The 27,746-nt window shown below is 43.2% G+C and overlaps 1 protein-coding gene across 2 annotated transcripts in view; it reads left to right on the forward strand.

Annotated features, from left to right (window-relative positions):
- The window catches only part of GLIS3 (GLIS family zinc finger 3), a 437,565-nt gene that overhangs the window by 351,094 nt on the left and 58,725 nt on the right, over nucleotides 1–27,746 (forward strand). For both annotated transcript variants that reach the window (XM_088018913.1, XM_028117293.2), the window contains one exon: nucleotides 24,416–24,560. In XM_088018913.1, the coding sequence (XP_087875039.1) occupies nucleotides 24,416–24,560 (145 nt within the window). The remainder of the gene's footprint in view (nucleotides 1–24,415; nucleotides 24,561–27,746) is intronic.

Genomic DNA, 27,746 nt, shown 5'->3' on the forward strand with positions numbered 1-27,746 from the left:
GAGATTTCACTGACTCTCCAAAATTAAGAGCCTCTGATGACAAACAAAACTCAAATTAAACAACCCCACAACAGGACATAAGGAAACCCTGGGAAGTGCTGTACGTATCTGTTACGCTGACTGTGGTAATTGTATTGTGGCTGTGTGCATATGTCCAATACCTTGGTCATACGTTATATACATGCAGGTCTTTGTATATCAAGTACAACTCAATATAAAAGAAACAAAGTTTAAGAAAGAAAACAAGAAAGACTATCTGAGCTAAAAGAAATGTAGGACCCCTATTGACTGTTTCACCTGGCTTTCATTGTAATACCCAAAAAGACTCTGCCCAACTAAGAAGAATCTATGCTTCACATGCCCTGGAAGATTGCCTCCTTTTTACCTGACATTTACCATGTATCTGATGGTCTGCTAAGTGCTTGGGTGTAAAAAAAAAAAAAAAAAAAAAAAAAAAGGTAAGATACACTCCTCTCCCTTGAGGCATTCAGAGATGTCAAAGCTGGATTTTGACAAGGGGTGGGCTGATTGCGCAGATGGCAAATGGAAATGTGGGGTAGGAATAGACTGGAAGCATGTGTACCAGTTAGGAGGATGTGCACTTGGACAAGATGTAACAGAGTCCTAGACGAGGGTGAGCGGGCAGTTGGGATGAAAGTGAGTGAACAGGAAGTAATGGTGGACTGAATGCCAGGGGTGAGTGGAAGCGAAGAGTCAAGATGGTGCCAGAGTTCCTAGCTTCGGGATTAGGTGAACAGTCCCTGCCGGGGGTGGGGGGGTGGGGGGGAGAAGCATCTTCTTCCTAAGGCAAACCTCAGTCCTTCTCTTAAGGCCTATCAATTAATTGAATCAGGCCCACTCAGATTATCAAGGATAATCTCCTTTCCTTAAAAATCAGCTGACTGTAGACACTAATCACATCTAAAAAATACCTTCACAGCAATACCTAGATCAGTGTCTTATTGTGTAACTGGGGATGAAAGCCTAGCCAAGGAGACACAGGAAAATAACCATCACACCCAAAAACTAGAGTCCTTTATGTTAAGATTCAACTGAGGTTACTTTATTCGAAGGTGACATTAACCACATGAAAACGGGGTATGGTGCACCTAAAAGTGTGATTCATATTAGTGCAAATTGATGGCTCACTAGGAAAACAGAAGGAAGTTAATTGTTGGATATACCTGGTCCTACCCCTCTGTATTTAAGCCTTTGTTCAAAGCAAATATGTTCATGCCAACTAATTTACAGACACTGCTAAGAGAGTAAAAGGGGATTATACTTCATGCAAATAAGCAGATACTTTGTACAAACATTTTGCATTATATATCAGAGAGTTTACAGGATCATATAAGTTTCTTATAATATGTTGACTTTTAAATCAGTCATTATTGTCCTAATTTTATATCATACAATGTTAATACAGTGTGTTTAAGTCATACTAAGTGAAATAATGATCGAAAAACACTTAACGTGCTGCCTGCCACATTATACATGCCCAATAAAGGTTAGATATTACTACAAGAATTATATCATGTTGTCTATCAAGAGTTTGTAAGAGGGGTGCCTGGGTGGCTCAGTTGGTTAGGCGGCTGACTCTTGATTTTGGCACAGGCCCTGATCTCGGGAATCTGGCTCTGCACTCGGCAGGGAGTCTGCTTGAGAATTCTCTCTCCCCACACTCTCTCTCTTTTTCTCTCTCTCTCCCCTCCCACCCCCCCAAAAAATAAGTCTTAAAAAAAAAAGTTTCTAAGAGAGAAGACAGGTGATTGTTGAAATTTTAGTCCATTTTCTCTACTCCAGACTCCTCCATTAATTTATTTTTCCCTCAAAGAGATTTTAGCTATTTAAAAATGATACCTAGAAACTGAGGTCATGACATAATTGTAAGTTGTTTATATTATCCACCTTGCTTTTTCCTCACACAAGAAACACATTTGTAACAGAAATCAGTGGCATTCCTATACACCAACAAGACAGAAGAGAGAAATTAAGGAGTCGATCCCATTTACAATTGCACCCAGAACCGTAAGATACCTAGGAATAAATCTAACCAAAGAGGCAAAGGATCTGTACTCAGAAAACTGTAAAATACTCATGAAAGAAATTGAGGAAGACACAAAGAAATGGAAAAACGTTCCATGCTCATGGATTGGAAGAACAGACATTGTGAAGATGTCAATGCTACCTAGAGCAATCTACACATTCAATGCAATCCCCATCAAAATACCATCCACTTTTTTCAAAGAAATGGAACAAAGAATCCTAAAATTTGTATGGAACCAGAAGAGACCCCGAATAGCCAGAGGAATGTTGAAAAAGAAAAGCAAAGCTGGCGGCATCACAATTCTGGACTTCCAGCTCTATTACAAAGCTGTCATCATCAAGACAGTATGGTACTGGCACAAAAACAGACACATAGATCAATGGAACAGAATCGAGAGCCCAGAAGTGGACCCTCAACCCTATGGTCAACTCATCTTTGACAAAGCAGGAAAGAATGTCCAATGGCAAAACGACAGTCTCTTCAACAAATGGTGTTGGGAAAATTGGACAGCCACATGCAGAAGAATGAAACCGGACCATTTCCTTACACCACACACGAAAATAGACTCCAAATGGTTGAAAGACCTAAACGTGAGACAGGAGTCCATCAAAATCCTAAGGGAGAACACAGGCAGCAACCTCTTCGACCTCAGCCACAGCAACTTCTTCCTAGAAACATTGTCAAAGGCAAGGGAAGCAAGGGCAAAAGTGAACTATTGGGATTTCATCAAGATAAAAAGCTTTTGCACAGCAAAAGAAACAGTCCACAAAACCAAAAGACAACCGACAGAATGGGAGAAAATATTTGCAAATGACAGATCAGATAGAGGGCTAGTATCCAAAATCTATAAAGAACTTATCAAACTCAACACCCAAAGAACAAATCATCCAATCAAGAAATGGGCAGAAGACATGAACAGACATTTTTCCAAAGAAGACATCCAAATGGCCAACAGGCACATGAAAAAGTGCTCAACATCAGGGAAATCTAAATCAAAACCTCAGTGAGATACCACCTCACACCAGTCAGAATGGCTAAAATTAACGAGTCAGGAAAGGACAGATGTTGGCGGGGATGCGGAGAAAGGAGAACTCTCCCACACTGTTGGTGGGAATGCAAGCTGGTGCAGCCACTCTGGAAAACAGTGTGGAGGTTCCTCAAAAAGTTGCAAATAGAGCTACCACACGATCCAGCAATTGCACTACTGGGTATTTACCCCAAAGATACAAATGTAGGGACCCGAAGGGGTACGTGCACCCCAATGTTTATAGCAGCAATGTCCACAATAGCCAAACTGTGGAAAGAGCCAAGATGTCCATCGACAGATGAATGGATAAAGAAGATGTGGTATATATATACCATGGAATATTATGCAGCCATCAAAAGGAATGAGATCTTGCCATTTGCAACGACGTGGATGGAACTGGAGGGCGTTACGCTGAGTGAAGTAAGTCAATCAGAGAAAGACATGTATCCTATGACCTCACTGATATGAGGAATTCTTAATCTCAGGAAACAAACTGAGGGTTGCTGGAGTGGTGGGCGGTGGGAGGGATGGGGTGGCTGGGTGATAGACATTGGGGAGGGTATGTGCTATGGTGAGCGCTGTGAATTGTGCAAGACTGTTGAATCACAGATCTGTACCTCTGAAACAAATAATGCAATATATGTTAAGACAAAAAAAAGAAGAAGATAGCAGGAGGGGAAGAACGAAGGGGGGTAAGTCGGAGGGGGAGACGAACCATGAGAGACAATCGACTCTGAAAACCAAACTGAGGGTTCTAGAGGGGAAGGGGGTAGGGGATGGGTTAGCCTGGTGATGGGTATTAAAGAGGGCACGTTCTGCATGGAGCACTGGGTGTTATGCACAAACAATGAATCGTGGAACACTACATCAAAAACTAATGATGTAATATATGGTGATTAACATAACAATAAAAAATTAAAAAAAACTAATGATGTAATGTATGGTGATTAACATAAAAATAAAAAAGTTTAAGGAAAAAATAGGAACATTTGTAGTCAGGTGTACATATTTTAAAATCTTGACCTGACAAGCTGTCTGTCCTGATGTCTATTTTCATCCAGAGAATTCGTATCTCTGGGTTGGAAATCTCTGCCGTTTGTCAGGCTGCCCATAGATATTGTTACATGGGTGAGAAATGGAGGGTTAGAGATTTCATGCCGAGGAGTTTTGCTTTCATGCCCACTTTAGACCTTGGTTGTTTCCCGACTGCCTTTTCTAAGCTGACAGAAGACTTCTCATTATTCTTTATTATTCCTTATTCTTAGAATGATTTACTATTTCATTTCCTCTTGTGTGAGTTATCTGTGCATTTTCTCCTGTCCACGCATGGACCTCCGTGTCCTGGACCTGGATTCAGAGCCCGACGTCACCAGGCTTAATAAATGAGTTACTTAACGTCTCTGAGCTTCAGGCTCTCCTTTGTGAATTGGAGATAGTAGCAGCAAGTCTGTAGGTTTGTCGTAGTTATTAGTGAGAAAACATAAGCACAGGGCTTGTTGCAATCCTCGGTGTAGCTCAAGGCTTGGAGCAGGGAGCTGTGGCCACGGGGGTGGGAGTTAATGGTAAAAGGTGTGACGGTACAAAGGAAACGGGCTTTGAGGAGAGGGGTCAAGAAGCGAAAAATTATCTAAGTGGAGCAGAGATTTTTCCTGCCCGCCTGGTTTAGTTGCAGTCTGGCCTGAGAGGTTAGGGAACCTGACAAGTCAATGTTTGAGCCTTCTACAAGGCTCCACCTGAGTGGTTCATCAAGTGGAATCCAGTCCCTGTAATTCAGATGGTTTAATGGTGATTGTGGTTGTAAGGATAATAAAGGGTCTTATTTTGCCACCTTTAATGCTTTGACACTTCAGAGCCATTTTGTATACAGTACCCCATTTTATTCTTTTGGCCTTTAGAATCAGGATACATTTTTTTATTACTACTTGTACTCTCTTTAGTTTGTTTCTGAGAAATGAGAAAGTTTAGAAGCAGAGAGGGGGCCAAGTACGATGCCAAAAGGTGGTATGCTGTTTTTCTACACACAAAATTCTACAGAAATGTGCACCCGAGTTCGTTAATACGACCTAATGCAAAGCTGTCTGTTAAGTCTTGACATACTGTTTGCAGTCTTGGCATTCCACAGAACGTTTTGGCAAAAGATTATTCTCCCACCCGACAATCCAGAGCCGTCTTTATAAACTCTAGCAAAGTGTCATGTGACATCTTAAATGCTCATGCTTTCCGCTGTTTGTCGAGTACAAATGAACTCTCGGGTTAACTGTTAGGAGACTGCACTCTGTAGGGCTGCTCTTCTAACTGGAATCCAAAGATGTTTTCCCTGAGTGGCTTTTCGGGATGGGTGCCTGCTACACTGCCCCTCCACGGGGTCAGCTGTGGGCACAGCTGGCGTCCGTCAGAATTATAAGCGCCTTTAAATGTAATCACATCCTCCAGCATGGGGAACCACATTTAGAAAGTCCCAAAAGATATTCATAAAGGCTCTTCACGAAATCTTAAGCTTTCTGACAATGAAGACGATCTCTTTTTTTTGTTGTTATTTAATAAACCTCATATGCCCAAACATTCTTTACATTTTTTTTTTTTGGTAGCTCAAAAACTTACCTTCGCCCCAGAACACCCACAGGTGAGCCCTATTCTGTCTTCCGAGGAGGCTTCTTTTCCATTCACGACCTCGCTGATGTACGGAGAGATTCTGCGCTAATATCTCTAGTTCCCTGCAATTTTTTCTTATTACCCAGCTTCCAGGTTTTTTAGCATATGGATCGCGCTCCTCCCCATTCTTTCCATTTTGTTCGTGCCACGGAATAGTGTCCGCGAGGGTCACGTGAGACCTGCGTGTCATTTATTGGCTGTTGAGGCAAGCATTCGGGTTGAGAAAGGTGACAGGGGAACCGACGTTAACAGGCCTTCTGTGCCACGCTAAGATGTTTAAACATAGACTGTGGTCAGATCCATGATTATAATTATGGTGGTAGTGTGGGGGAACGAATGAGGGATTTAGGGTGAAAGGAGACAAGGCAATTAGTTAGGCTGGACTGTTTCCATTAATCGAGATTCTTGACTGCATCCAGTTGGGCTGCCATCAGCTCCAGGATTCTCAGTCTTGTCCAAAATGCTACCATGAGAGACTTCGCTCAATATCCTTTTGATTTCTAGCCTCATTCTATGTGCAGGTTTCACATAATGGCATCAAAAAAGGAAGTAAGGATTCTCTGGTTGTGCTCAGTATTCCATCCTTCCTTCTGAACTGCTCATCAACCTGTAATTCTTTCTAGAATCTTTCCCACCATGACTTTTAAGGATTCTGATGCTCAGTGGCATTTCTAGGCTTTATCTTTTTTTTTTTTTTGCCCTGTTGACATTTGAGGCATGGATTTCTCTTTCTCCATTTTTGGGGCCTTATCTCTTGGTACCTTCTCAAAGCATACTTTTATAACCATATTCACAAGTGTTTTGGGGAGCAGAGTTTCCGATAACCTTAAACTTTGCATTCCCTGACTAGCTAGCTGAGCTCTCTGGCTACTTTCACTCCTTTGTGAGGCTTTACTCCTCTCCTGCCCTACTTCGGCAATTATTTTTCTAATATTTCCCATTTGGCACTCTTACCTGTGGGAAGTATAAAAGCCGGGTAGTAGCAGAGTTGTGATAGACTTGCTTAGCCCCATTGTATATCTTTCCATATAGTTTTCTATCATATATAAACATATTATGGGGCCCCTCTGTTTTTATTCTTTTTACTCGGTAGGGTATAGTAACAACCGCTGACATGAGGAGTTTTCCTTACGTGGTATTTGCAAGGACATCACTGGACTCTGAAAAAGGAAGGTCAGTAGGGAAAACAGGTGAAGAGATGGCAGAACATGTCAGACAAGAAGCTCTGTATCACAGTAGCTTTGGGCTAACCTAGCCCACAAGCACTGGCCATAGGAATTTGGGTAATATTTACCCACTGTCGACTTTGAATAAATTGCATTTTGAGATGGTAGTGCAAAGGACATCCTTGGCATTTCCTCGTCTGTACATAAACAAATACAAAAACCAGATTTCATTTCTGTGTATTCAGAACAGCAATCAAGGATTGCTTTTTTTTTTAAGATAATCTTGTTCTTTTATATGGAAAAATATGTATAAGTTCCCCAATTTCCAGGCCATAAAGACTCAGACATGTTAAGGTGCTCAAATCATGGCATAAATCAGCAAAGGAACTTAATGCTTCCTGTTTTCCCCACCTCCCACATCCACCCCGATTATGAGCCCCTTCCCCTATCAGGATGTTAGGATTGGAACTGACCAGAGACCTTAACACAGCCAGACACTCACAAACTCAGTACTAGTTCAAGCTTTTCAACCATCAGCGATAGCAAGAAGCAGCAAGCTGGCCTCTAAACCATGCAGTAATGGTGGTGGATGAGTGGCTCAGTCAGTTAAGCTTAGGATTCCTGGTGTAGGCCCGGGTCTTGATCCTCAGGGTCGAGAGATGGAGCCCCGCATTGTGCTTTGCGCTGGGCATGGAGTCTGCTTGAGATTCTTTCTGCCTCTCCCTTTGTCCCGCCCCCACTCACGCTCTCTCTCTCTAAATAAATAAATTCTTAAAAAAAAAAAAAACAAAAAGCATGCAGGGGCACCTGGGTGGCTCGGTTGAAGCTCAGACCCTTGATTTCCACTCGGGTCATGATCTCTGGGCTCCATGTCCATGCTGAGCCTGGAGCCTGCTTGGAATTCTCTCTCTCTGCCCCCACCCCACTTGCGCCCATGTGCTGTTTCTCTCTCTAAAAAAACCATGCAATAATGACGTAATAGATAGAATTATAGGTAGAATTACACATTTTTATTTTCTTCCCTTAATAGAATAAAGGTTTAGAGGAAAGGTAAAAGAAATAGTAGCTGCCAAACGTGTGGGTAGTACGGTTTACTGGGCATTTTTATGGCTGTTCGCCTCTTGAATCTTCCCAGTGGTTCCACAATTATTATTGTAACCCCATCTGAGAGATCAAAGACCTAAGGTTCCGAGAAGCTAAATGACTTTATGAAGCACACTCAGGCGGCCAGAGGACTGTACACCAGCTGAGATTTTCTGACTCTACGACCAGTGCTCCTTTGATGCTAGCGTTTTTACTCTGGGCTGTCTGTGTTCCCACCACAGGAGATTCTGTAGTTCGTCAACAAGTTGTTGCTGGGAGGATCATTTTCGGAAGCTCTAGAGCAGCCCTCTGCTAGAAGATGGTGGCCTGGCCCCCGATGGAGACCCTGCCCCTAGGGCCCCCACGTTTGTCAGTACCTGCCTCAAAATTCTCTCAATCTTAGTATCGGGGGCTGGGCCAGCAGGACCATCCAGGTGGGCAGCCCTGAGCCCACACTGGTACCCATAAGGGTGCCAGCCTCCATTTCTCTCCTTCAGGGCTCCCTCCCACCCTCTCCCCCATATGTGGGATTGCCTAGGTGCCCAAATGAGTCTTGGGACACACAGCTATGTGATCATTCTAGAGCCCTATAGGCAGACCCCAATTCCAGGAGAGTGCCCTGGTGAGTAGATGGCCAGTTTCTTTAAAGTACAAAGTTTTTTTAGCTGAATCACTTGAGATTGGACCTCTAGTGTGATGTAGACATACTGACTTGGGGTGACTCAAATTGATTATAAAGACAAGAACCCTGCAAAAATATTTTGTCCAGTGCCCTGCACAGCTAGAGATGGCTCTGTAGGTGGCAGGAACTATAAGGGGTCTGAGATTTGACCCTGGGTGCGAGCTAGTAAGTTAACCGGCTCCAGTTTAATGGATGCTGGCAGAAGACAAAGGGAGAGCTTGTTACTCATAGCTACTCCCAGCAGTAGCCAGAGTATTATCATTTTCTTGTGCCAGTTCCTTAAGGTGACACAAAGAGGTCCAGGCAGCATTTGCACACTCAGTGGATTGTGTTACACGAGGGAAATTCTGAGCGTAGGGAACCCAAATCCTTTATAATGGATGAAAGCATGCCTGACCTTTGGCTTGGGAGGGAGAGATGATCCTGGTCAGTTTTCCAAGGCTGTTGAGTGTGGAAACATCCCGAGAAAGATAGTCCAGAAAGGCAGTCAGTGCCTCTGCTCCCAAGATGTGGACAAACCTGAGAGACTCAGGGAGAATTGCCTCTCAATGGTCGGTTCCTGTTGCCCCCTCTTGATTGCAAATGTGCAAGAACAGCAGAACCCTGGCATGGCCCTACACCATCAGGATTATCCCCGAGTACAAGCGTTTTTTAAAAGAAAAGACTGAAGCTGGGAGAGAAGGAACATGGGCCTTGGGAAGGACACGATTCTATACCTTGTGGTTCTGCATATAACTCTGATTGTTTCCATCCAAGTTCGTTTCAGACCCTATCCACGGGGAACACCGTTTATCTCCTGGTTTGATTTGGGAGCTACTCACCTGTACTTAAATTATCTCTTCCCCTAGCCTGTATTACAGTGCTCAGAAGCGTCGGCATTGCAATGGTCTATGCAGTTAGGGGATTGTCTCCAGAAGACCCCTGTATAATTTTGTTTTGTTATATGGCAAAGGCAATGCAACGGTCCCTTCACTCCCGTTAATATATCGATATGGCTTGAAAGGTTTTCAAGTAGCATCTCTGTCTGTCCTCTGTGGGTCATGGGTCAGAGGAAGTGAGAAATGATGAGGACATTTGGACCTCGGGGAGGTAGTTTCAAGAGGGTCTCGGGGGGATAAAGGAATCGTTTGAAACTACTGGATGTCAGGGCAGAGAAAAACCCAAGCATCAGGAAAAAAAAAATGGATGAGGTGGGGTGGTGTATTCGAAGTCATTCCATAGTTTATCCTAGAGCCTATCCTGCTCCTGGACTTTAAGAATAGATCTTAAAATGGAGTTTTCCTATTCCCTCTCCTTAGATTTCCTTGGCTTTTTAAAGGAATGTAAGCAGTACATTCTTAAAGGAATGTCAGGGGAGTGTTTTTAAAGGAGCAACTCAAACGCAGTTGTGTTGGCTCCCTTGTCACTGTCACCCTCCGTCCTGGACGCCCAGCTCAGCATCAGCTGTGTGCACCGGCCACACCACCGACATTTTCAGCCCTGGGAGCACATGCTGCTCGTGGCTCTTGCCTCGGGGGCCACTCTCCTCTGCCGATGCTGCCGCCACAAACACCAGTGACGTGGCTACAAAGCAGTGAATTTACGCTGCTGTGCCTAACTGAGCTTCGCGGTGGTTAAAAGCCCCAGTTTTTCATTTCCTGGCTAGTATTTGCAGTGTGGAATTGCAACACCCCCATCTACATGCATTTTTATGCCTTTTAAATGTTCTGTGGTGTTGCAACATTTGAGAAATTCCCAGGGATCTTTCGACTTCCTACACACACTGGTTTGTAAAGTCAGGACTGACCCACCATGTCAGAGTCACCTTCTTGCGCCCCTGCCGCGTAATTCTGCGTGCTGCGCGGCTTTAGATGGTCTCTGTGCTGTCTTCCAGCTCAAGCTTCACTCTCAAGGAGACCAATAAAAAGACAAAGAAAATGTTTTTTAAAAAATGTTAGCTTCTGCTTCCAAGAGCAATTGAACTTAAACTACTCTCCCTATTGTTTTCCCGTGAAGTCTCATTTAAAATATTTTATTAATGCAAAGATGTGCACATTCAGGGCTAAGGACCAGTGAACAGTAGCCATAGCAACCGGGAAGCCATTCGGGAGGAGGAAAAAAAATTCAGTAAAGAGTAAGTGTTTTAATCCTTAACTTTAATCCCTTTACTTCCTGTTCTCGAAATGAAATATAAATCAGGCACCATGGAGTGCTGCGATTTTTCTCTGAAAGGGATGTTGGCCAAAGAGGATTAGGAATGGACAGACGTGTTTAAGGAATTTAATCACACAATTTGTTGTCAAACTTTTGAGACCACGAGCGACCAGTTCCTTTGAGTGGTGTCAGTGAGAACCAACAAAACATACTTTGAAACTGATTAGAGGGTTGGCGCAGGGGGACACCCCTGTTTACTGTTACCCTTACATCATTTTAGCCCATAGTCATGCCAGGAGAAACCAAGGAATTTGCTTAGTCCCCCTGTGGGGAGGTTGAGGCCTGCAGGGTGTCAGGTTGGTCGAATAGGGATATTCTTTTGATCTTGGAAACACTAGGGAAAACTGAAGTCACCAGGGTCTTGCATACTACCTTTCCTTGATGTCTGATTACTATAGGAGTCTTACAAGGATGTGTGCTTTCCCTTGTTAACACATTTTTGGGTTTCTGTAGAACAGCACAAGGCTTTAATTTCCGTGGATGGCAAAGCACAATTCTCAGAAGGATGGATAAGTATTATTTCTCAATCATATGTTTCTAAGGTTTTCTTCTATATGGACCACCGCTGACTTGTTAATTTCTGATTAAAAATGAAATTCCCAATTTTCTTTCTTTAGAGTCAGACCAAAATCAGGCCCCCCAACACGGGCTTAAAATGTTGGTTGTTTGACTGTATAGCACATTCGTTCTTCCTGGTTCTACTTGGGAGGATTATTGGGGATGACAGAAAGACATGTTTTTTATGGCACTTTTCCGTCCCTCTGCATATATATGAATATTTCTTTGATAAATTTATTTCTAGTGTACTAAAAGTTACCAGTGCACAGGGCTCTTTGCAGAGATCTGAAGTAGCTACAACTTGGGCTAGCTTCGTGTGGTGTCAGAATGTGAAATGCCTTCCAAGAATAGCACCTTCCCAAGGGGGTGCTAATAATGAAGACAGGCAAGCACCATGAGGCCTAGAGCTTGTGAGAGTGGAGTTAGACAGGGTGGAGCGCCGAGTCCGAAGTTCGTTGTAGACCTTGAGAACGGAAGTATATACGGTAAGGCCTGCAGATGTCAGGACATCTGGGGAGGAGAAAGGGCATTGTGCGCTCAGCTGAGAGGCAGCGTGCGACATTGACAACACCTGTCCCCGCTTCCTCGTCCTGAGCTGGCGTTCTTTCTCTCCATGTGGTCAGAACCAGCAGGACTGATGTAGTCCAGGACAGAGCGTCTGAGACGTGACCCGAGCACTGTGAGTGTCTGCTGGCAGCCCTCATCATCCTCCCGTGCTTCCCTTGGACTTTTGGCTTTCTAGTCTGGATTTCTGGGACAGGGTTAGGTTTTTGAGGGGAGACTGGGGTTCATTGCAGGGGGTGGATGGTAAGAAAGATAAAGCCATTGTCTGTGTCCAAAGGAGGAATGGTAGATTCTGAACATGGAAATCACTTCGGCAGAGGCTGTAGAGACTACAGAAAGCCTCCAGAGGAGTCCAGTTGCTATTCCAGGCTCGACCCTAAAGAATTTCTCTGAACCGGGCCTCCTTCTGAGGACTAAAGAGAAGAGCTTCATTTCCCCCAAGGATCAAAAGGTCATATGATTCATACATCACTCTGAGACATATAGTCCTTGAATGAGAGAGGGGAAATTACTTTCAGTAAAGTGCTTCTCTGCATTGACAGAACACCCTGGGCCAGCTCTTAGGTTAGTGGCATTACCCCAGGGGAAAAAGGCCCTGGAGGAATATCAGGCTGTGTGTGAAGCAGTCATGGGGGAACCAGGACTGTGGCGGGTCATCTGGTCACCAGGTTCCCAAAGATAGTTCTTATCTTGGCTGTGTAGGTTTCGCAGAGGGGGCTAGAGTGCACCATTTCGGGCCCACTCGGCTCAAAATTTCTGTGTTCTGCTTACCAAATATATGTTAGACGTTGAATCTTTAAAAGCAAGGTAGAAAATTAGATTTGTTCCCGACCCTTCCAGATGAATGAGAGCTAGGAAGTATAAATGTAACGAGTTAGCATTTCCTATTGGAAGGATTGCTCATTTGCACATTCCAAGAGGCAATATATAAATGTGAATAGTATTATCTAGTGAAATTTGGCAGGAACAGGGACTGAGTATTATGAGGAAATAAACTTCCCAAGTGTCTATTTTTTTAACTTCTGTTAAGATTTCACTTGGCTAGTTCCTATCTTATTCTTAGTGGATAATCTCGGCATGCTTACACTGCTTCACTCCTCTTCCCCTTCTAGTGCGGGAAGACATGATTTTATCTGTCTTTAGGGGCTGCTCTTAGGGATCAGCATGGATTAATGAGTCCTTAGCAACTATTGATTCATTTTTTATTCATTCATTGTTCACGCATTTCCCCAAACATTTATGGAGGATCTTTCGCGTGAAAAGAAGCACTGTTTTAGCTTACAGGATCAAACAGACACGGTTTCTGTTTACAAGGAGCTTCTTTGTCTTCTGTTACACACACAGTCACACTCACACACAGAATTTATTAATGAGTACTATACAGTGTAGAAAACCGCAGGTCCCCTCAGGGTGATAGAAATTGCCATTGCTGGGCACCTGGGTCCCACCCAGCATCTGCCTTCGGCTCAGGTCATGATCTCAGGGTCCTGGGATCGAGTCCCTCATCAGGCTCCCTGCCCAGCAGGGAGTCTGCTTCTCCCTCTGCCCCAAGCCCCAGTTTGTGCTCACTTTGTCCCTCTCTCAGAAAAATAAATAAATAAAATCTTTTAAAAAAGCAAAAGAAAAATTAATTGCCATTGCTCTTTAAAAAGGAAGGAATGACTTGGGAATGGGAAGACCCGGGGAACTTCAGGGAAGAGGTGACATTGAACGGGGCCTGGGAGAGTATGCAGAGTGTGCGGTAGATACACAGAGACTGGACGAAAGGGGACTCCGGGTGCAGGAGGCTCATGGCCAGAAGAGGAGCGGGAGATGTGAACGAGCAGCATGGAGGAGAGCATCTGGGCTCTGTGCGGCTCCGAGGCATGGGACACGTGGCCACACGGCTAGGAGCCATCTAGCCTGGTAAAGCCAGGAGTTGGGGCCATAGGTGATGCTTGCTGGAGAGTCACTAGAGGGCTTTGCAGGTGAGGAGGTGGCCTTGTCAGCGGTGTGCTGCGGGGAAATTAAACTGAGTGCAGAGCATGGGTTGGATGCGAGAGCAGAAAGCAAGGGCTCTCCTTTGGAATGACGGCCTTCAACTTTTACAAGGAGGCATTTTAAAAATTTTCCAAACACTCATGTGTGGTAAGATCAGCCTTAAATCTTTTTCAGACAATCCGTTTTAATAAAATGAAAGGAAGCAAAAAATGAGCTCTGCCGTTCGTCTCTCCCCACATTTGCTGCATTCTAGCACCTGCTGGGGCTCTAGTCGGAAATCAGTTCAAAGGTTGACAATAAGGATCTGGTAAGATGGACGGGGGAAGGAATTGCGAGATAGCTGGCTGCTTTAATTAAACTTTGAGAATACTTGAATAGAAGGAAAAATGCTACACTTGGCTGGATGGGCTAGAATGTGTGTGGTCACATTAGTGTGCTGAGCCGTGGTCAGGAGGGATTTATGAAGCCAAGAGAGAAGTAAACCCTTCCTCGTGCATGGAGTCTTCACAACCTCTGTAACCCGGCCCCAAAGGGTGAAGGATGATGTTTTTTTGGGACAAAAAAATGTGAAATGCCTCATTAATATTTCTCTAATTGCCTTAAACATACAATCCACCCTTCAATTTCATGTTCTGCTTTTGCCATGTTCCTCCAGATGTAGTTTCAGTCTACCTTGGACTTTGTCCATTTGCATATTGCTTTTCACTCAGGGAAAAAAAACAAACCTGTAAGATTGTTGGTGTCCATTTTAGAATACTATTGACTTAGGAAGAAAATGGTGTCTTTACAAATGTAGCAACACAGAAAACCCAAAACTGCATGCCTTCCTGATTTCAACATCCTTTCAAACTCAACCCCAAGTCTGCCCGGGATTGCTAGATAGCAGTACTGACTCGGGTAAGTGGGACGTGGAGATGAAGTATTAACATCCCACAAGTGTTCTGAAAGGGTTTTGTGGTTGGCTTTGATTTCTAATATATTTTGGACTTTTCTAAGAGAATGAAAGCTAGCGACATTCTTCTGAGATAGAATAATTTCATGGTGATATTCATGTGTGAAAACTATGCTAACATCTCCATCCAGATGCCGTTTGGGCCCAGACTCTGTCTTCTGAGGATAAACAGGGCCCCCCCGGGGGATTCTAACAGGTATCCTTCCTAACAGCCATAATCGTTCTACTGAGAAAAATAAGTTTAACTATTTACCACACAAGCTACTCTCCTCAGGTCCCATCATGTAATACCATAATAACCCCACAGAGTTGGTATTATCACCCCCATTCTGCAGAGGACACTACTGAAGCCTTTCAAGGCTAAACATCATGCCAAAGGTCACCTATTAGTAGGTAGAACTGAAATTTGATCTTGTGAATTTGAATTTGATCCATTTGACCCCAAAGTTCCCATTCTTTTCCCTTTGTCATATTGCCACACTATGGTATGCAATAGAGGTTGATACAAAAGGAGAGAGAGAGAGAGAGATACCTAAACAATAGGTAGGCGAAAAAGAAAATTCAAGTGCACATTATACAGTGTTATGGTGCTTCCACACTGAATATTAATGAAAGAAAGTAACAGGAGAAATAGTAGTTGACATTGACCGAATGCAGTATACCATGCATTAGTGAAATACTTAGCTCATGCTGTCTCATGTTGCCTACCATTAACAACAACCTTGGAAATTAGGGGGCATTATCCACATCATACAGAGAAAACTGAGCTAAAGAGATATTAACAACTTGTTTATCGTTACCTAACATTTCAATAAGTAAGGACAGGAGAGCTCAAATCCAGGTATTACGGGGCCAGAGCCTACCCTCTTATCTTTCATGATCTGTATCACAGATAAGCTGCTATTTAAGTGCTTGTGAATGGCTTACTGTCAGATTGCACTCTTTTATAGAGAGAACTCACTCTCTGGAGGGATTGAACATCACCTCTGGTGCCAGAGAATATTTTGGTCAAGTTTGCAAATGACACTGAAGTGGGAAATGAAGTAGCCCAGCTGAGTGATAGAGTCAAATGATATGCAGCCGAGAGATTCTGTACCACCCAATAGCAACAGGACTTTCAAGAGTTCACTTCCAAAAAATCAAGGGCCTTCAGAAATACGGAGCTTCCACTGTGAAAAAAAAGACCTTGGGAGTGTACCTAGTGGCAAGTTTGATCTGAGCCACTCTCAACTCCGCAGGACACGGAACTCGGTTATCTTGTACTCTCCTCTATCTCCCAGGCCTCACAGCATTTCGGACACACGGTAAGGGCTCAGGAAATGGAATGAATGAGTGAATGGAAAGGAAGGAAGGAAGGAAGAGAAAGAAAGAAAGAAAAAGAAAAGAAAGAAAGGAAAAAGAAAGAAAATGTAACATGGATTTTAAAAAGCCGCTGATTCTTTTAGGCTGCATGGATAGAAGTAGAGAGTCTAGAACAAGGGATGCGTTTGTCCTGGCCAGACTCTAGTTCAGTCTACTAGTACTGGGAAATCATTTCCACATTTGCACACCCAGTGAGGTCCAGTGTCCAGAGGAGTTGGAGGGGTGAGTGGAGTAATAGGCTACACAGGAGAGCAGAGACTGACAGTTGAGGGAAGTGACTTCTGTGTGTCAAGCATTTTTAAATGTTTTCTAAATGTACATTATTTCTCAAAACAACCAAGGTAGCTCCATGCTCTCATCCTGATCTCATCCGCAGCGAAACTGCAGCAGACTGGTGAATATTACTCGCCCAGGATCAATCACTGAACCACAGTCTGTTAAACTGAGACGCCCAAACTCCTCCTGCTTCACTCTCCTGTTACCTATATAAAATCTGTAGATGTTCAGCCTGGACAAAAAACTGCTACGGGAGGGCCGACACACTAAACCATGGGCCCTGTCAGGGCTGAAATTTGGTGATGCTATAGCATTCTGAGGCTTCTCAAATACTAAAAGAGCCATAAAGTAGACTATGAGCAAAGTTACTCTGTGTGGTCTTCAGGAGAGGGGAGAGATAAACCGTGCGTGCATGGAGATCGCCGGGAGGCAGATTACAGTTCAGCCTGAGGTAGAACTTTCTAGTGATCAGACGTATTTAACAATGGAGGGCACCGCATTGTGGGGAAGTGGGTCGTCAAAGATGTTTAGACAAAGGCTAAGCTGCCACAGGATATGCAGTAATGTCAGGCAGTTCAACACCCCACATTTAAATTTAAATTAATTAAAATTCAATCGAGTCACATTAGAAGTGGGTTCCTCAGTTGCACTAGCCACATTTCAAGTGCTCATTAATCACATGTGACTGGTGGCTGCTAATTAGTACAGAGCAGAACTTGCGTGACCGAAGAAGGTTCTGTGGGACAGCATTGCCATAGAGTGGACCCACAGGAAGATTGGACCCTAGTTCCCTTTTACCTTGAAATTCTGTTTCTGTGAAGAGTTCCCCTCAGTCACCATTTTTGACTGAATAACCAGCAGTTTTGTTGTATCTATGATACTGGAATGGATGTTTCATGTCTCTTACTGAGATACACCCCACCTTGTGCATCTATGCAAATATTTTGGCATGTTCATTAATCAGCTATGGGTAAAAAAATTTTGGCCTTTGGGGCTACTGCTAACTAGATGGGTATCCCCTGTTACAGAAATTCAGGTGCCCAATTGGCCAGTACCTCATGTTCCCAAAGAAGTTTCTTCCAGTTCTATTTTTCTAAGTCTTCATTATCATTTCTTTTCCTTTTTGTAAATTGGTCACTCCCGAAGGAAATAAATTTGACAGCAGATTGTTGGAGATTAATTACCTATGATATGCCAAAGCCACTTCATAAATGTCAGTGCTGAGGAATCCCCTAGAGAGAACATTTTTAGATTCAACTGGAAATTAATTGTAATTAATAGAATAGGTTAATTCATTGTAATTATTTTTAAGGCTTTTGGCAATGAGTCAATTCCCCAAGATCCACATTGCTCAAAGTGTCATAGAGAATGCTTCATGAGAATGTTCTGGTACTAAACTTTAGCCCTCTAGAAAAAAAAAAAAAATCCTACTTGTCTTTCCTTCTGGGTGAGTTTCTTCAGCGACATATTTTGGTGGCATTTGATTTCTGGAGAACAAAGGAATCCCTATAAGGTGGTGCATAAACATGCACAGCCCAGATAGACTGTGCTCATTGGAGAAAGGGAAAACAAAAGGCTTTTTGATTGTGCCTCGTTTTCTTTGGAAATATGTCTCACTTCAGACTAACAGAATGCCTTTGCTCTTGGAAGAAAATGTAATGGAATTGAAAACTGAAGAATCTGGGCCTTTTTCCCTTTCCTAATTATTTCCACTTGACTCACTTAATCTTGGACGATTATTCAATCATATCTGAAATGAGAAAATGACGGGAGTAGAATTTCCGTCTCTTGTTTCGAGAGCTTATAAACATTAACAGAATAGTCTTGAACAAAAAACAAATACAAATCACAATTGACGGTGCCTTGTTTTTATATATTAGGAAAAAATCTCTGCATTGTTGGGGAAGCAGCTCAAGTTTCCAAATGTAGGTAGGAACCTTGTTGAGCCTTGATGGGTGATTTCATTATTAACGTTAAAAAGCTATCATTTGGAACAAATATTTTATAATGGGAGATTGTACAGAAGCTAAGGAGCCAATGTGTTTTCTTGCACCTGGATAGGCTGAGAAACTAAGCCCGAAAATGGGTCACTGAAGCCCAGGATCATAAACATTCCAAGACTCATGGGTTGGTTTTGGAGACTCGGAGATGTCTCATTTCCTCCTCGCTCATCCGTGAGCCTTACTGCATGTTCGTGAACAGAAGGATGCATGCAGCCCTAAAAGCCACTAAGAGCTAGGTCAGGACTCCATAAGCAGTAATACTTCCTGACAATGAGGACTGTCTAAAATTGAAACTTACTGCCAAGGTGAAGAAGGAAGTGGCCCACTACAAGGAATCAAGCCGAGCTGAGAGCCGCTTACTGGGGTTGCTATAGGGAAGTCCTGTGGAAGATAACAAGGTTTGGCCCCAGTGGCACCTGAGGCCCCTTTGAATGCTGATTATTCTTGTAAATTTGGGTTTTGTGTTTAACTTGGGCTCCACAGTTATGCTTTTAGCTTTATCCCTAATGGCCCAGACCACCCCATTTCCAATAATCATCTGTTTACCGTGCCCCTGGTGTCTGGGAGGAGCGGGTCCTGAAGAGAAGGAAACAGTGTGCATCTGAGCTTCCCATAAGTGCTGTTGCCGGGCTCTGTGCGTTCCTGAACCAAATCACATGAACGTGGGGATGTTTACTAAGTTGGGTGCTCCTGGAAGCAGACTGTGAGCCAAGGGTTGGGGTGCATGTGAGTTATGAAAGAAGTGCTCCCAGGAGAACCTGGGAGAGGAAGGAGGGAAGGGAAGAAGCTGGGCAGGAGGGACCCCATAGGGGGCTCTGGAGCATGACGCACGTCTCAGAGTTTGTCCCACTTAGAGGCAAAGGAGCACAAGTGACTGATTGCTGTGTGTGTCAGGGTGGGGAGTGGTCTGCAGGCTGTCGGCCATAAAGCACACAGCAGCCGGGGAACAGGCACACCAAGGCTGGCGGGGCGGGGGGCGGGGGCGGGGGTCAGCACAGAGCTAATCAAAGGGATCAGAGGAGATCTGGGCAGAATAGTAGCAACCTTTGTGCTGTAGTTCCGATCATCTGTATCTTCTCCAGTTCTCCATGAGTAGGGGTACTTAAGACATGACCACATTGTATTTTTTAGACACAGCCCCATACCACTAGATGTTGTAACCTCCTCTAGACAGAGCATCGTGTTTCATTCTTACAGATCTCATGGGCATAGAGTGCCGTACCCCCTTGCCGGCCTGGCCCTGCCAGAGGCCACGGAGTCTTGGAAGTTTGAAGGGCTGTCTGTCAGCCAGGCCCTCGTGGACTTTATAACACAATTGTGCAGACTAAACTCTTAACAGGAAACAAAGCCCCAAACACATGTCCAATCACAGGATTGTTGAAAGCAGATTCTGCAGCTCTCCCTGTACCACGGAGGCCAGTGTGGGCCAGCCTGGTCAGAAGAGGTTTCCCTCAGGAGGCAGGCCCTAAACTGCATCTGGGAGAAGCTACATTGGGAGAAGAAAGGCCATCCCAGGCAAGAGGAGTGCGCAGCCATGATAAATGGGACGTTTGCCCGCAGCAAGCCAGTGCTCTGTGAGCTCTCCTTCTAGAACTCTTCCTCTTGATAGGCACTTAGCTAATTTCCCCAACTCCTTCAAGTCTTTGCTCGAATATATCTTTCCAGTGAGGCCACAGTTCTCCCCAGCACTCCCAGGCCAGCTACCCGCTCTCTTTTTCTCTTTTTTCTGTAGCAATTACCATCTTCTATGAAATTTATTTACCTGGTTAGTTTGTTTGCTGTTCACTGTCCCTAGAATGTGAGCTCCTCAAGGGGCACCTTCTCTGCTCTGATTGCTGATGTATGTCGGGCCACTAGAACAGTGCCCGGGCATGTGGTGGAGGCCCAAGAAGTATTTTTTCAGTGAATGAATGAGAAGGATAAAGAAAGGCAGTGCTACTCTGGAACTCATGGGGCTTGGTTAGGACAGCAGAGTTCAACAACTCCAGAGGCACCATTCACGTATCACGATGTAAGTCAAGGTCCCCGGTGTCATGGGACACAGCAGGCAGCCCTTTAAAATAGATGAGTTGATGATTAGTGGGTTCAAATGTCACTTCTTTCTGTAAAGACCAGTAAAGTTTCCATAAAGGGCAAGTTCTTTGCTATTTCCTAAGGGCAGGTGATTAGACGGTATTGAAAATTTTTAACTCTTTTTTATTCCTGTGAAAGAAGACAAAAATCCAAATTGTCTTTAAGACATGAATCTCACGTAACCATTTCTTGTGATGGGACATAATGAGAAATGGTTACATGAGGTTTGTGTGTTAAAAGCAATTTGGTTTTATAATTCCTAATTTCTACAAGTCATTTCCTATTCCCATAACTGGAAAGAGCTCAGCTCTCCTCATCGGAATTCATAGAGACCAGTGGCTCTGAAAGTGTTGTCCCTAGACCAACAGCATCATCACCACCTGGGAACTTGTTAGAAATGCACCCCAGACGTAATGAGTCAGCAGCTCTGCAGTGGGGCCCATAGGTGATTCTGATGTGTGCCCAGGTTGGAGAACCATAGTTAGAGATCATCCTCCGTTGGGAAAATCTCTTTCTATCGTCTTTACATTCCTAGTAGCTAAGAAGATGTTGAAACATACATTATGTAATTTGTTGTATATAAATAGTTGGGCATCTTACACCAAATATAAAACTATTATATGGAAGGACATCCCTCCCAGGAGATCCTGCTCTATCCCCCTGCCTTGCTCTTTAGATAATTCCTGGACCAGAGAATGTTTAAGAGCCCTAAATGATCTGGAAGACCCTTTCCTGGTCTAATAATCTGGGAGGGAGAGAATAATGCTAAACTTACACACCACTACTGCATTTCTATGCATATGGCCTTCCTCTGAAAATTATGCATAAGTTCCCCAAGGCTTGTTTGATTTAAGAAGCACTTTCTAGAACCATGCCTAATCCCAGAGAAAACCAAATTAATGCTCCCCACAAAGTCATATGGAATCACACTCTTAGGAACCATGAATACTTGTTGAAGCTAAGGAAGATTTGCCTGCCTTTGACTCTGGGAGTGTCCATGGTCATGAAATTCCTTGGAAATACGGCATCAGTACCGATAACTATAAAACCCTAGAGTAATAGAAAGCAGAGAGATACTCATGTCTGTGCTCAGTAGAACATATGGGCCCCAGATCACATTGTAATGATGAAATATAAATTAAAAGTGATCACCAGAACTCATTCGAAGCCTTGATTTTTTTCCAGTTTTTCTTACATGGCATGTGTTAGGTTAGTACCCAAATAACAAACATACCTTCCAAAAGCCCTGAGAGGGTTAGCCATTAATTCAGATGGTCTTGGTCAGAGATTGCAATGTGGCAAAGCTGAGGAAATTATAATGTAATTATGGCTAGTTCACTACATGTGTTAAATGCTCTTTCTCTAATACTTAGGGTCACTATGCCATTTTAATATTCTTGGACTAAGACCTGGACATGTGTTTGTCTCTTTACGAAGCTTGTTGAGATCCAAGAAATGCTAAAGTTGTGGAGTAGTAACTTACCAATGTTTTGTGTGTGTGTCTTGTTTTCTTTGTGATCAGAGTATGGGTCACAGTCATTGTCCGTGGAGTGCTGGTGTAGTTAACAACTGGCTCTCCAGACGAAAAAGGCCCAGTTTGTAGCATTTGCCAATTTCCATGGTGTAAACATTCTCATCATGACCAATTTCAAGCTCTCAGTTTGACATCATTGCATGGAAAATCTGGGAAAGATACACACAAACAGCACTCTTGGATTGGTGCAAGCCAGCTCCAACACATCATTGGAATGTAGAAAATTTGGAAAGCAGAAGAAAGGATTTAAAAAAAAAAACCCATAATATTGCTGCTGGGAACAAAAATCAGTTTTAACATTGGATTTTATAATACTTCCTTACAGTATTTTGTCTGTTTTATATAATGATCATTCTGTATATGTAATTTTGTGTTTTGCTTTTATCTTCATGGACTTCAGTTTAATGGTTGCCTAATAGTCCATCAAATTGATGTAAGATCATTTATTAGCCCTAGCTGGGGACACATAAATAATGTTCCCTCATTATGGTTATTGCTACAAATAATGCTCTGTATTATTAAAACATCGGGTATAAATCTTCCTTCACCTCTCGGGCTCTTTCCTCAAGACAGATTCTAAGATCAAATGACTTCAGCTATGGGTCTTCCCAGATGTCATCTAGAAAGTTTGTGCCACTATATACTCCTACCAACAACATTTATGAAAGCCTCTCTCACTGTACCTTCACTACTACTCCTTCTTTTTTTAAAGGTTTTGTTAGTCTGATAAGTTTTTTAAAAGTTTGACATTGCATTTCCTTGCAAGCGTGCTGAACATCATTCATTCTCATCTCTATTTCTCCTTTTTAAAATCTTTTTCTTCGCATCAAGGGCTGCACAGTGAGGCAGTCCCCCCTCACTCATTAGGTAATTTCTGCACTAGAGAATGTTTAAGAGCCTTCGGTGATCTGGTCAGCCCTTTCCTGGTTCTAAGGAGTGTACCCCCCTCTCTCCTCATATTGCTGCTTCCATCTTGTTTCTCTTCTCCAGGCCCCAGGCTTGTGCCACTCTAGTCCCACTCTTCTCAGACCATCCAGGCACACCCTGGGGCAAGTGGGTTCTTCCCCCACGTATCTGCAGGGCTCCTGCCCTCCCTCCTTTCGAAGCTCTTTACAAGAGCCCTCTCCAAGAGGCTTCCGCGGCCCGTTCGCCTAAGGTCGCGGTCCCTCCTGTTCGAACTGTCTCCCTGCTCTGCATTGCTCTTCCTGCAGTATTAGCCGCCACTGACATCGGGTATTGTAGGGGTTCACAGGCTGCCTCCCCTCTAGAGTAGACATTCTGTACAGCAGTAGTCCTAGAGCCTGGAGGAGCATCTGAACGCTCCATAAATACTCATTGGGTTGGTGTACTCCAGCCATACATGTAAAGGTTTAGTTTTGTCTTGATAAAAGCAAAATCAATTCATGTGCTCTCTTTAAACGCTATTTGCAGTATCTGTAACAAATATTGTTCTGTATTTTTAAGGTATTATGTTTTTATAGAAGCAGAAGGTTGATACTTTTCTGTACCTAAGCCTCTCATTGTGATTTTTCCCCATTCAAATTACACCCACAATTCTTTTTCCTAAGGAGATCAGATAAATTTGGGCTATTCTTTATTCTTACATTTTTATGGTTTGATTTTTTATATGGAACTCTTTAATACATAAAGAATTATTTTGTTACTGTGATAAAATGAGGATCGAAATTAGGTTGGGTTTTTTTTTTTTCGTGCAACTTACCGTTGCGTTTTTGTTGCTGCTAATGACGTGAGTTTTGCTTTGAATCCTGCTCCATCCTATTTTAAAACTTAACCTATGTGTTTTCCTCTCATGTACAATCTATAGGCACCAAATCTCAGTGGATATTTCTCAGTTATCTCCAAGATATTTTCCTAGTCCTATGTCTGTATTTTAAAAGCACCTTCCAATCTGGACCAAATACACTTGGGTTTGTTTTTGTTATCACTACAAGTTCTGATAAGATACAGAGCAAATAAAAGGAAGTATAATAGGAAGCTGGGTTCCCAGAAGTAGAAACATCAAAGACTAAAGTCCAGTCCTCCTCTAGCTGTGTTTTCCGGAATCACCTGCCAGGTGTTATCAGGATTGGAGAAGTCACCGTCTTATTGACTCTCTGTTAAGCCCAATGCCTGACCCACCACTGTTGCTTAATAAATACTTGTAAACTGAATTGCATTGAACCTTAGGGTGTGATGCCTTTCCCGGGAAGTATTCCGAGGGACAGCTTTCCTTTCTCATGTGTCTTCTGTTTTCTCCTCTTAGTTGCGGTCCAGCGCAGAGCTCCATCCTGACCTGCTCACGGACTGCCTCACAGTGCAGCCCCTGCAGTCGGCCACCTCCCCACACGATGCTGCTGCTGATGGGGCGGTGGGATGCTCCCCCGGGCCTGGGCCTGACCTCTATCCAGGTAACCACAGCAGAGGCCACGTCAGCTCTCCGCCTCTGCGCCCTTCGCTCTGGTTCAAAGGAACGCTCACATGAGAACAATTCTCCTAAGATCATCTGTATTTTGCTTTCTTGATGAGCTACAAGTTGCCCCCTCCCCACTTCCCATCTGATTTCCTGAGCTGCGTTGGCAGCAGACTGTTTTTTCTCATAAAGAAACACAGTAAAATAATGCATTAGCTCTCTTGGTTCTGGACTTCTGCCAAAAGTCCAGTGCACCCGGCTCTCCCAGGTATCTTAAATTTATTAACTTGATTTAGACCCAAAGGAAATGTTTCCCCCTTACTCAAGTAACAGGCTGCATGTGGATTTCTTAATGGAACAGTTATTGTCATGTTTGCATTTCAAAAGGAAGCCCCAGGTCGCTAAGAAAAATCTCACATCAGTCAGCCACCTTGTAAGAAGAGTTTATCAGCCGCTGCGTGGGGGGGTTGGTAAGGCACTCCCAGACCAGCGTCCTTCTGCCTGGGTTTGAAGAATAGATGACTCTATATTTGGAAAATTTCATCTATGTAATGAAAAATAGGAAAGGATTAATATGCAATAAGGAAGTTATTTTTTTCGTTTACTTTGTTAGCCTGGATTTTTGTGCATTTTCCACTTTCCATAATGATTATGGACTTGTGCAAACATAATTGGTTGTCATCCTCACATATGGAAAGCTCTTACTGTCACGCTATGAATATGAAAGCAAAAGTCCCAGCAGCTCCACACTCCAGACAATGGGGATTTTCTATTATCTGTGGATCGCAGGTCCCACTGCCCCCCCCCCCCATCTGATTCCAGAGCCAGGTTTTGGTAGCAAACTGGGTTTTTTTTTCTTTTTAAAAGTACTAATAAGCCATAGAGAATTAAGAACTTACTGATGCATAACACTAGAATAGGAAAAGCCATGCTTGTGTAACTTTTTTAACTCAACAGTTCTCAGCTGATCCAAATGCAGGGGAAAGGGCATTAAGCAAATATTTTGAGAGGGTCTGTCATCAAGACATCCTTAATGTTGTCCCATTGGTGGTGGGCCCTGCTCAGTTGCTCTGGGTACTTTCTCTTAGAGACCCTAAGAGATCTGAAGGGCAGACCAAATCTTACAGAGATTTTGGGTACAGGTACATAGTCACACATGAAATATACCAAAGCACAATGTTATCCACTCCCATAAATATTTTGTATTAGATATATACATGAAAAAGCGTGACTTGTTTTTGTTTGCACATATGTCTGTTTGATTTGCCAAAATATTTGATATATGAACATTTATTTTAGCACATTTCATTAACAGTCAGCTTACAGCAGCCTATACAGCCTGTCCCTTCTTACTCCAGTCCAGAAATCCATGATCTTACAAAGATCTGGTACCCAGCAGTTAAGAGTCAAAGCTAACCAGAATCGACTGAAAAGCGGGCCAACATCTAATATAGGTAGTTTATGGTAATGGGCTAGTCTTACTGCATTTACACTTGGAAATGGGTTTGGGAAGCCGTGATGTCTCTCTCTGTGGAAAACATTAGTATCTTTGCTGTGTGTAGCCTAGAGTGATGGCTGACTTTCAGAACTTGGGAGTCACATTTGTCTTGGTGTGTGTTTTGTACATCTGGTAGTGTTGTTCAAGTTTTTTAAGAGGTTTATGTTGAACCAGCTTTGTCACTCCAGACAGATATCCTTTTTTTGTTCATGACACTTTTTTTCTGTATTTGGTCTTCAAAACGATTACGAGCTCTTAGCTTTGAACCTCCAGCTGTGTCAGGCGAGCTGCCACAATGGGCAGGGAGCCTGAGTTGTCACAGTGTCAACAGAGCATCTTCAGATTGACAGGAATTTTCTGTGACTCTGGAAACATTTGAAACAGGCAGGTGGCCATGCTGTTGAACTCTGTTCTTGGAATTTTACTTCTTGAGTCAGTGTGTAGCTGAAAGTTTATATGTTGCCTACTTATTTCTTCTTTCCTCTCTCCCTCGGGTCCTATTTTACTTTCTTTGTTCTTGCCTTTTTGAAAAATTGATTAAGTCTTCTGTTTTGCTGAATACATAACAAACCCAGAGAAGAACAAAGCAGGAGGAGAAACTGCAAAACAAAACGTTAAGACCTTCCTGCTAAAGTTCTAGAAATGCACATGCCAAGAGTGCATGTTTCTACCGGTTTCACACCTGTGCTAAAGATCTATGGAAGGAAGCCAAACAGTGAAAAATGCCAAAGGAAAATGAAGCTGTTCATCAATTAGTTAAATGTAAACTCTGAAGTGTTAAGGCAATTTGACAAAGATTAAGACTTGGCTAGATGGTAAAAGTACTTGGAGCCATTCCTTTTACCTTCTGCTACACGAAGTCGAGAAAATATTTGTTTAATGATTGTCAAGCACTTATACTTCTAAGTGCTAGTAAATTGATTTATCATAAAAATATCAGGATGTAGGATCAGAAGCAGGTTAGCAATGGGCACCAAGATATTTTAGAAGCCACACGATTGAAGACCCATAGTTTGAAGAAGTCATGGTTTTGAAATGGACATTTTGGTGGCTTACACAGTTTGTGAGATTCCAAGAGAGGGGTAGTTTGCAGAGCACTAAGAAGAACAGGGAAGGTGTCATTTCTGACATATACAAATCTTACAAGTCTCCTAACATGCTAGCTTCCCTTATTGAGACCGTTTTCAGTTGATGAGGCCAAATTTGATTGGAAAGGGTTGCCAGGAAAGACTTTTATTTCTGTGGAAGGAAATAGTGCTCCAGGTTCAAGCAGCTAAAATATCACTTGAGGCCACGCTGAGGACTACTTTAAATTGAGGTGTTTACTTGCCTACTATTCTGAAAATCCCAGGGCTCCCCAGACCCAATCCTGAGCTAACTTGAGAGCAATTTTGTGACCTAATGGAAAGGCCAGGACAATGATGAGCAATTCTCAAGGACGGCTCACTTACATTTTCTGCCCTTTTGTTCAGAAGTTCTATATCCTAGATATCTAGATAATGCTCCAGACTAGCCTATAAATTGAGGTGATTTATCTGATCATCTGAGGGAGAAGTATTTTACAGTCTATAGATCAAGGTGGCCACTTTTGAGGTTTAATGCCTGCAAAGAAGGTGGTGTTGGCTTCCTCGATGAACTAATGAAGCAGATGCAGATACAGTGAGTGAGTCTGCACCACGAGAGTCT

Source organism: Eumetopias jubatus, unplaced genomic scaffold (genome assembly GCF_037043125.1).
Source record: "Eumetopias jubatus isolate StellerSeaLion01/CBP00866 unplaced genomic scaffold, mEumJub1_p1.0 scaffold_15, whole genome shotgun sequence".
Classification (NCBI taxonomy): domain Eukaryota; kingdom Metazoa; phylum Chordata; class Mammalia; order Carnivora; family Otariidae; genus Eumetopias; species Eumetopias jubatus.